Source organism: Xyrauchen texanus, chromosome 7 (assembly GCF_025860055.1).
Source record: "Xyrauchen texanus isolate HMW12.3.18 chromosome 7, RBS_HiC_50CHRs, whole genome shotgun sequence".
Classification (NCBI taxonomy): domain Eukaryota; kingdom Metazoa; phylum Chordata; class Actinopteri; order Cypriniformes; family Catostomidae; genus Xyrauchen; species Xyrauchen texanus.
In genome coordinates, this window is record NC_068282.1 from 40329775 (window position 1) to 40340965 (window position 11191).

General features: G+C 37.5%; 1 protein-coding gene across 1 annotated transcript in view; it reads right to left on the reverse strand.

Moving 5' to 3' along the window:
• The window catches only part of tmeff2b (transmembrane protein with EGF-like and two follistatin-like domains 2b), a 101336-nt gene extending 90690 nt beyond the window's left edge, over positions 1 to 10646 (reverse strand). Inside the window, exon 1 of the mRNA XM_052129731.1 lies at positions 10094 to 10646. Within this exon, the coding sequence (XP_051985691.1) occupies positions 10094 to 10265 (172 nt within the window). The 5' untranslated portion in view covers positions 10266 to 10646. The remainder of the gene's footprint in view (positions 1 to 10093) is intronic.
• Positions 10647 to 11191: the final 545 nt, after the last annotated feature.

Genomic DNA, 11191 nt, shown 5'->3' on the forward strand with positions numbered 1-11191 from the left:
CTATTGTAACCTCCGTTCCCTGATGGAAGGAACGAGACGTTGTGTAGAATAAAGCAACACTAGGGGTCTTTCTTGAAGGCCTTGGTTACCGCTGAACTTGAGAAAAGGCCAATGAGAAATTGGTAGACATAATTTGCATGTCCCTTCCCCAGGCATACGGGTATAAAAGGAGGGAATTATGCATCTGTCCATTCAGGTTTTGCACTGAGGAGCCGAGAATAAGTTTTGGCCGTTACAGTGGCTCGATACAGCGTTGTGGCCGGGGGGGCATAAAGACTCTATCTTTATGCAATTAATTCCATTATTGAAATTATTATTATATTAATATTAATATTAAAATATATATTAATGTGCGATTCAAACATTCATTTTAATGAAATTAAAAACTTCCTTGCTTTATTATTACTGTATATTTCTAGCTTATCAAAAACAAAAACATCCTAGATTTAATCTGGAATTTTTTGGGTTATCATTGTTTATTGTGCATATGGATCAGTTTAAACATTCAATTTGATGCTTGTTTCTGTTCAGCTGGCCATGTCATCCTCATAAAAAATTTCTGCTCTGAGTTCTATATCTTCCGCACCCTTAGGGTAAAACCGCGAAAATCACGGAAATGAGTCAAATCATTTTAATAACTATCATAAAACAATTGTGACTTTGGGCCCAGATAGGTTCAGGTCAAGAGAAATATCATGTAGCAAACACGTAGCATGCTTTAGGATTACATTTTTTTTTTTTCTTAAATAAAACAATTTGAGTTTTGAATAAAATAAAGACATTTAATATGCAGTAATATTAGAACCTCAGTAGTGCTATAAAGAACCTTTTTGATGCAAGGAGTTTTTTTTTGCCCCTCTATAAATCTGCTTCTTTAAAATATTATAGCCTAAAATATGGTTTTGCATTAAATATGACCAACCAACCAATAAAACAAATAAAAGAAAGGCATGTGTTTCAATTAAGAACTTTTATGTTCTATTTAAATGGAAAATTGTATAAAAAATAACAATGCTTCTACTGCAATCATTAGTTGAAAACATTAATAAATTATTGTGATTAAATAATTCAAAATGCATAAATCACTCACATTAACAAATACATCAACAAATACATAATGTAAAAAAAGTTAATAAACGCACATACAAAATAGCAGACCCCTACATTGCTCCACACATTAAAGCTGGGATAGAAAATTAATTTTATATAGAGAGTATTTTTCTTCCATACTGACAACCAATCCTTAAAGGAAGAACAATGCCCCATGAAAACACAATATAGATGTAATGAAGGCTAAACTGAAGGCTTTACTAAAATATCTGCACAATTCTCTATGATGTCTTCACGATCCATCACTTTGTATTTTGGTGTATTTGAGTGGCAGCCCCTCTCTGCAGGTAATAGTGGTTGTGGGGTCCAACAGTGTCTTTCTGAATAGAAATACACAATTAGGTTCAGATTCAGTGTTTTAGTGTATGTGGAAAATGTAAGTGAGCCCTTCACAATGTGAAAAAGAAAAAGTGAAATAAAGTGTGATAGGTTTTTATTTTATTTATTTATTTTGTGACTGAGCAAAATGTTGATGCATTAACCCAAGTAAATAATTTAAACATTCCAAAATTATATATGGATCACAAATCCCCAAGCACCACATGAGGGGGAGCAAGGGAACAATTGTGCATACGTACCAGCAGGCAGGGCCTCACGATGGGGCGGAGCCTGAGGTGTCACTTGTGACCGTGCCGAGTCTAGGGACATCAAAGCACTTACCTGGCTCCTTGTAACCACCCCAGGAATGGCCTGGGACGGGGAAGGAAGAAGTTCGTCCTTGTAACCCTTTGGAGACCCTCACATTGGGGGCGGATTTGGCAGATGCTGGGCGCGTGGGCTCGGGAGGACCACCAAACGGGTCGCCGAAACTGCAAGAGAGAAACAGTGCCCGGCGATCGTGTCCCACAGACTGTGAGTCCCAGTAAGTGAGGAAACCACTCGCGAACTCGCTCTGAGACGTGCATGTGGTCCCATCGCAGAACTCGCTTGGGCAAATGAGCATGCTGGGGAATTGGAGGTCTGCGGTGGGTTTCCCAGCGGAGCAGCTTCCATTGAAATCCCCAAATCGCTCCCAGTGCTAACCGACGTAGCCTTGAACCCGTAGGTAGAAGGACCGCAATGGGGAGCCGCTGGGGGTCTTTCCCTCTAATGATAGAAAGCCGCGACCGCAACATTGCTATAATCATGCAGTCTTAGTGAGAACATGACCCATCCATGAACGCTGTCCCTGAGTGGGCAGCACCAAACAAGTGAGGCAGCGTTAGTGCCGTGGGAAGTGGAAAGGTAACAATCGCAACCAAAACCACCTTTAAAAAGACGCTCTCCATGAGTGCCACTCTTTTAGAAGGGAAATATACTCTTTAAGAGGAAGAAAATACCCTTTTAGGCTGCTGAAGCACCCAGGGGCGTTCTCTGCACTCAACCAGTGCAAGAGGGGGAGAAGCCGTTGTAATGCGCCGTAACAGCTTCACTGGACTCCCAAGGGCAACCCCTAGTGTCACTTCATCGACACAACGTCGAGTGAGTGACAGAAGTGGAATCAAAATATCAGTATTTTAAAGGAAATGAAAAAATTACTTACATTATCTGATAGAGATCTATAAAATAAAAAAATATATCTTATGGCAAGGTAATTACCAGTTACAGATAGGGTTGCAACGGTATGAGATTTTCATGGTATGATAACCGTCTCCGTAATAAGAGTATCACGGTATACGGTATTACACAATTACTATTATTAGTGAAAACAGAAGGGTTATTTTATTAATGTATTTATTTTTGAGCAAACACTTTATTATAATTGAAACTTGAAACCATTTATTTTATTGAAGTATGTGTTACACTTTTAAGAATGATGCGGCATTCACTCTTGGTACATATGTGTAAAAAATATCTCCCTTTTGAAAATAAATAAATAGAAAAAATAAGAAAGCTAACAGAATTATAATAAACAGAATTATAAACATACTTACAAAATATCATGTATAACATGTTATATAACTAAAGCATGTAAATGTTAGTTTACATGTTAGCATAGCATGTTAAATGAACTACTAAATGAAAAATAACATCAGCTGTGTGAGCTTTTAAAGTAATGTCCTATGATTATTAACAGTTAACATAGACTGTAGACTGCTCCTGTCTGTATCTTTATGTCAGTGCTTCTAAACTGGTTTTGCTTCAGGACAGATTTTACATTGGAAATCAAGTGTCGACCTGCCATAGATTAAACATAACCTGTATTTAATGTATCCTGGGTTGCATAGTTTTGTTAATGGTTTTCCAGTACAAGGACATGCATCAAGTGTCATTATTTTTGTTGATGATGTCAACAACAAAATCTACAGGACGTTGTCTCTCCCCCTTTTAAAAATTGAAGAGCATATTTTCTTATATGAGCCCATTATTATCCCCTTTGTTATCTAATATTACATATTTATACACATATTACACAGAAGGAAAGGCTCCTCATTACCATGGTTAGGTCAGTGTGCTAGTCTTAAATAATAGTAATAATAATAATAATAAATTAATGTATTTATGAAAAATAAATACATTAATTATTTACTATCTGAAAAACATCTTGAAAACATCTTGAAACTTTATCCGTTTACATGCTAAGAGTCATGATGCGGGTCTCCTCGATGGATTCATTTTCAGCACACAACTGAATAGCACAGACTGCATGAATATAATAAATGATTACTGCAAGAGTTAGATTTACATGCAGGCGTGAAGGACTTCAAAATTTCTAAATTGCACAAATAAAAAATACATTTACATATTCGTCTCTGGCTTGCTTTTGCTCACATGTCAATGATGCCGAGATCTACTTTTATATTTAATTTAATCAGTGAGAAGGTTTACCCCCAAAATTAGTAGCACCAAACATCACAAGCAGCCTCAAGAATGGACACAGAGTAGCCGTATAACACTTTTCCTTGAGCAGAATATTGCACTACAGATCGCTAAATTCGTTCAAAGGGGAAAGCGAGACGTGCATGGTTGCCAGATTGCACAAAATAAGTATAACATTAGGCGTAATATTTCCAATTTGCGCAAGTATAAATCTCAAACTGGGGGTGTGTCATCTCTTATCTGGCAACCTTGAGCATTTTATACGCTTGTGGAGACGCGTTGTGTCCCAGTGCAAGTTAACTGAAATACCCAAAGTAAAATAAAACGCTTTTACGATAAATGAGCCTAGTCTAGCCCACGGGCCGTATGTTGCCCATGTCTGCTTTAGCTGTTTGCGAGATTATCATTAAATCTACGTCGGCAGTCAAAAATGTTCTATACCTTGGGCGACCGCCGAAATATCTTCAATGGGAGAACCATGGCATTGCTCTTTCCCTGCTGTCCGCGACCCAGTCCGGACAGACCAGTTGAGAAACACTGCTTTAACTCACACACACACTCATGTCAGACCCCCCCGCCTCGCTTCTCTCAGACATTTTCTCAGCTGCACGCGCGTACATGCGTGTGTTTGTGTGTGTCGCAAGTTGACGAGTCTGACAGGTAGACAAGGAATAAAGGAGATGCGCACGTGCATATGAGATTCTCCGTCCGGTTGCATTTTTTCTCAATACCGTAGATAAGCAAATGTACATGGTATGATAACCGTCAATTTTCAAACCGTGGTATACCGTGAAACCGGTATACCACTGCAACCCTAGTTACAGACAGTTTTACTTTGTTAAGGTTAACATTTCAATTCCTTAATATGGACTTGCTTAACATTTTGCAAAAACCCATGCACTTTGCTGCCTTTATCAAGCAGTGACAAAACTGACTGATGTCTTATCACAGAACGAATGAAACTATGCCTGTTATAAGTATTTAGAGGTATTTAGAGATTATTATTAAAAGCACTAAAATTGGTCCATCAGTCTCATGCCCTGCAGAGAGAGAGAAACAGATGTCATGAGCTCTTAGTTCTATCTTCATGAATTCTCATCAGATTATTAATTATATATATATCTGCTTTAAGAGAGTGCTAAAGCAGATCAGGGGATGGATTCCAATCGCAAGTGATCCTCCCTATGCCCTATATAGAGTCCTTAAAGTGGGTACTCTGAAGGAACTTGGCATTACTGAATGAACTACTCACTTTCATTTTGAAAGAGCTTTCGAGTAGCATCCTCTCCCGCAGGAGTGCCTTCAAGGAAGCAAAAAATGCAGTTTTGAATTCGCCCCCGGCATCCAAGTGCTGTTATCTTAGACAAGTAACAGGTCAGATAAAAAAGTCCACTACATTTATTGTGCTGTTTAAAAAATACTGAATTGCTACTGCATTTCCGACATCGCATACCACTAGTGCAGGCAGATTTATTAACTGTAATGGGAGCAGTCACATCGCTTTCTCATTTAACATCGAAATATTATAGAATATTGACATATATTGAGGGAGCTGTCAGGTTCAGCCAAACTTGACAAACCTGGTTTTGTTGAAACTAATAAGTCATTAGAATAATCACTTTCAGAATATGTATATATATATATTATGTTTACCTTTGGTGACAGTCTGTGTAGCTGTCGGTTGAGCTGCCAGGACTCCAGTGCTGCGAGTGAACTAATGGCACAGTGGCTTTGAAATAATTTATTGACAATTATTTGCAAAAACCAAACAGGCGGGAATAAACCCCAATGAACCCCTAATGCCCAATGCAAAGAACCATTTCAGCACAAAATTGTTCTTCAGAAAGATATGGTTCGATCTATTAAGGTCATTAAAAATATTTTTATTAGGTTACAAATGAAATAAGCAAATTTGTGACATTGATCCATCTACTGTAAAAAAGGTCAGGTTTTCTTGTTTCCACTGAAGCACAAAAGATGCTCTTTAACATTCTCAAATCATGCTGGGATAACATGGATCATTAAGTTTTGCACAAACCAGAGTCCATGCCAGCTCGAGCATGCTGTCATTAAAGCTAAAGCATTAAACTTCAAAATGTTTAAAAAAATATTGAAATTCAACTTTTCACTCAAATTGTTAATGCTGATAATATAGGCAAATTTGTAATGAATATATATATATATATATATATATATATATATATATATATATATATATTAGAAATTTTGAAAAGAATGCCATGTAGGTGCATTTTCATTAACGGTCTCCGTCTGAGGCTGGTGTATATGGTATATACTGTACATTTACTGTATGTCTATGTGCCTGTTTATGTTTTCGTTTATGTGCTTGGTTTGTTTGCAGTTTCAGATGTGTGAGCATGCTAACGCTGCCCTCCTTCAATGTTCAGCAATTGTAGAACAAAGGAATTAACAATGTTCTGAATGAAAAACAGAAACATCTGCCATCATGCATATTTAAACACTGTGCTCTTCTTAACCACTCAGCTTTATGAGTGTACACTCTGGGGGACATCTCAGATTACTGTCCTTTATTTCTATTGCTCACCTCCAGGTACACAACTCACACTCTACCATTCAATACCAACTAGTTCGTTCTCCCTGAATGAGCCAAGTGCCATTATTATTTTATTACAAACACTCTTGCTCTAGCCAATCAATTAGCCCTGCAACATTGTCCTGGTGGCAAACGTGACTGGCACTTTGAAAAATAAAGTACATTATTTTAGTAAAAGGTTAGTGAAAAGAGGGATTAAAACTTCAGAAAATGTTGATCGTCAACCTCAGGAGGTCAAACTAAATATTATATGAGCTATTTTATTTTCTATTTATTTTATCTGTGATTTGCAAGTTTTGCAACTTTGTTACTAAAATTACGGACATGTCTAAATACAGTTTAAAATCATGATTTTTGATTGAAAATGTAATAAACATTAAAATTTCATAGGTAAAATGTGGAGGCGTTGGGAAATACTGGGAAACAGGGTTGCAAATTTAGGCTAAATGAAGCTATCACTCAGTATAGGCAAGCTAGTGAATTTGAAGCTTTTTATAAATGTAATTGGCCTTCTGTATAAATGAAAGAAAATTAAATAAGATAATTTTTTCTCACAATAACTTGGATAACAGAATGGTTGAAGTTTTTATGTAATTCAAATGAGTAAAAAGCTTTTAACCGCAATTAATTTAATTTAACTTCTCCAAGATATATAGTATAGTTCTTACAAAAACAAAAATTTTTTTTAAAGTAATTGGACACAAAAGGGTACTGTATTCGTAACTGTCTTCCACCTTGTTTTTCTAGATTGAGTAGTGGCATTCTTCATGTGCTTTAATTGATTAAATCTAATAACAGCACTAAAGTCTGGATAAGAGAGCCATATGGAAAACCCCAAGAAACCTAAAATAGGGCACCACAACTTCCTCATTAGCCCAGGAGTTAAGACAAGCTTTCCCAGAAGATCTCACACATTTTTTCTCTCTCTCTCTCCCTCTATCACATACACCCTACAATCAAAAAATAGGCTCTGGTGCACCGAATGTCTGAGGAATAAGAAAAAAGAACTAAGGTGCAGGATTAGACTAATCCCTGTGGTCTTTCACATTCTGAAGTAGAGAAAATCTTGAGAGGTGGGTGCTCTCTACCTGCAATAAAGTTAAGCAGGTCTGCTACCATCACTCTATCACTGCATTTTACATGCACAGAAATTCCAATATCAATCAGAATTTGGTCATATTCCTGTAATCTGATTCCCATAACCAGATTAAGGCAAAATTACTTGTTTCTATCTGCATAAAACAGATGGTATATGCCTATTAAAGGAATACGGTTCAATACAAGTTTAGCACAATCGACAACATTTGTGGCATAATGTTGATTACCACAAAATAAAGAAGTATTTTAAATCATCCGTCCTTATTTTCTTCTTTTTTTAAAGAAAAAGATTCTGGTTACATTGAGGCACTTACAACGGAAGTGAATGGGGCCACTTTTTGGAGGCTTTAAAGGCAGAAATGTGAAGCTTATAATTTTATAAAAGTGCTTAAAATATTATTCTGTTAAAACTCTTTTACCTGTATTGATTTTACAGTATTTTTAGGGTTTTAGGTTTTGCTGACATTCCAACGTCATGAAAAAAAAGTTCTAAAATTGGCTATAACTTTAAACAGAAAAGGTTAGTAAGCGATTTAATCACACTAAAATAACACACATTATACATATGTCTGGTGGCTATATTTTTGAAACAGGTAGTATTTTAACATTACGGATTGTCCCCATTCACTTCCATTGTAAGTGCATCATTATAACCCAGATGTTTCCTAATTTAAAAGAAAGGGAGAGGCAAACCAAAATAACATTTTGTGGTAATCAATATTATGCCACAAATGCTGTCAATTAAGCTTAACTTGTATTGATCCCGGACTATTGATTTAGTTTGAATTTTGTGTCATGTAAACACTTTATTCGGAATATCCACCATAACTGAACAACATTTATATCTACGATCTGCGCATGTCCAAACAATGGTAATTCTGGGCCTTATTAGATGCAGACAGTTGTGATAATTCTGGTTACTGAGAAACACCTTTTTAAAACAAGAAGACTTCTGGCCTACATTAGTAAAAGTCTCATGACCTACATTTTGCAATTCATTGCTGTCTTACTGTGTGTATTTGTAAATGACATGAATGAGAATTAATAAGTTGGTAAAATTATCATCCGAAATTACAGAAATGTTATACATTAGCATTATAAATAGCAAGAGCAAGCATCCCAGTCTTCCCATGAGAGAATAGCAGGAACAGACTGTGCATATCTTAGTTTATCTGGAATATGCAGATTACACACCAATGTGCCTATAGCTCTGGAGCATGAAATCATATTTTTCACAATACATCAGAGCATCACAGACCATGCTTTACAAGCATGTTCTTTTCTGATTAATATCCAAACTCTGAACAATTATTGGTCATTGTAAAAATTTAAACCATCAATTTACCTCCATGTGGTCTCAATAGTTGACCTGTGATCCTAGTTTTAACCCAGGTGCATGACTGTGTCAGGTTGCCAATAAGAGAAATAGTCTGGTGCTTACAGCAAAAAGATCTGTATAGTGTAATACATTCCAATAGCTCTGTATTGGAATATAGTCAAACCAGCCATCTGGCACCTTGTCTATTTGACAGCTTATTATATCAAGCCTTGCTTTCAACACGTGTAACAACACTTTGGAGGGGTAACAAGATGGGAAGGAATCGATAAGATGAAGCCCAACACAGAGAGCATTTAAACAGCAAATTTACCTTCTATACTCTAATGATAAAATTATTTTAATTCAATTATATTATTACCTTACTGATTAATCCTAATACTGAGTAAGTTGCTTTAGAACTACGGCAAAGTTAGTATTACGTTTGATATTCGGGTTCATACACATTTACGTCAAGACCACTTGACCTAAAGATGTCAACCCAACGGCAAATTACTCAGAATATTATTCCCTCTGTGCACAAGGCTTATTTTGTGAGTTTTTCTTTGGTAGTTTTTGAATATAATATTTAATCCCTGTTTTTATATAGAATATTTTGTCCCTTTAAATGTAAAATGTATGAACGCGTATATCCAACGAATGTCAAACATAAAACTTCCCCGCAGTTGCTTTAAAACAGAGATACAGCGCTTTCTAGTATGACCCACGTATACAGCTCAACAGACAGATTTATGGCAGACTATCTTGTTGCCCCTATTTAGAGAGAGAGAACATAATTGCATAGTGGGGCCCTTTGTTCCCAATGTGTCTCTGACAAGCGCTCCCTTTCAGTGTTAACATTTATCCCACCAATACAGTGTAAAGTAACACAGGAGCACCAGATGTAATGGTTTGAGGCTAGATAAGATCTGCATAAGATCTGGTAACTCAAAAGGTGCAGGTTCAAATGCCACATGGGGTGATCCATGACCTATGTATCACCATTGTGCCCTTGATAAAGACCCATAATCCCATGTCGCTCCATGGGGACAGAACCTTTAAAAGTATTGCAAGTTATTTAGAATAAAAGCATCAGCTCAATTACTCATAAGTAACCTGATTCATAACAGAAAAGCACAGGCATGGACGTTAGGAAGAGTTAGGGACAAGGAAAGCAGTGCATTAATGTCTCTTACCGGAGCAGTTCCATCCGGTGGGTGTTTGACAGTCGCTCAGCGAGGAGGGGAACGCGCAAAGTTGTTTCAGTGGAAATACACAAAAAAAGCAATAAATCGTTAACAAAACTAGACGTGTCCAATTTCCCTGCCGCGGTCTGCGTGTCTGTCGCACTACCGCGCAAAGAGCCATTTCAGTTCACCGGGAATGACACGGGGCGCAGAGCGCAGACATGAACCCAGGGATCCAATCCCACGATGAGCGCAGGCAACACAGATCTCAGCCGCGGAGCAGTGATACACATCTTCCGGGCAATGCTGCGATGATCCCCATGTATGTATGTATGTATGTACTCTGACACCGGTGCGGTTGGACTGTCTTGACAAGTGGAAGTGTCCGGTTGCAAAAAAGCTGAGTGATGAAACTCAAAGCTGAGATGAAAATACATACATATCCAAGCATGGACCTGAAAAAGCTGTCCGGATCTACTACTTGATCATGTTTTCACTCCATTCTGATACGCAGACTTCAGTATCTCGTTCTATCTCTTGCTTCCTATATGAGAGTGTCTTGCTCCGCTGGTGTCTGACTGTGAGGATGATAGTGATGATGATGATGATGATGATGATGATGAAGGTGAGAGGTGGGTACACACTTCTCTAACGGCGCGGATTGGCTGTAGCGGATGCACTGTCAACATAGGCTACCCGATCCCGGGTACCAAGCCGTGTATTGAAGTATCGCAGGCAGAGCAAGAAAGACTGATCCAACCCTCGTTAAGGTAATTTAAACACAAGATTTCACACACAAATAAAATTGAATTAGACTTGACGAGTACGTCTTAACACTAAAAGTAAAATAAAAGTGAAGCCTAATTTCTGTTGATCATCATTGATCACGGTTCCTGTCTCTAAAGGCAATGATGTATAAGAGCTTTTTGTTTTCCCACCTCGTGTAAATGCAGCGGGTGTCGCTTACTGCATATGATCGGCGTCGCACAAACTTTCGAGCTTCTAACATTTAAATTAATCAACGTTGGTCAGCTCGCGCTTCTCTGAGTTCAATTTCAGAAGCGCGCGGTGAGCACAACTCACCATGCGCCCCATGAGAACCACATT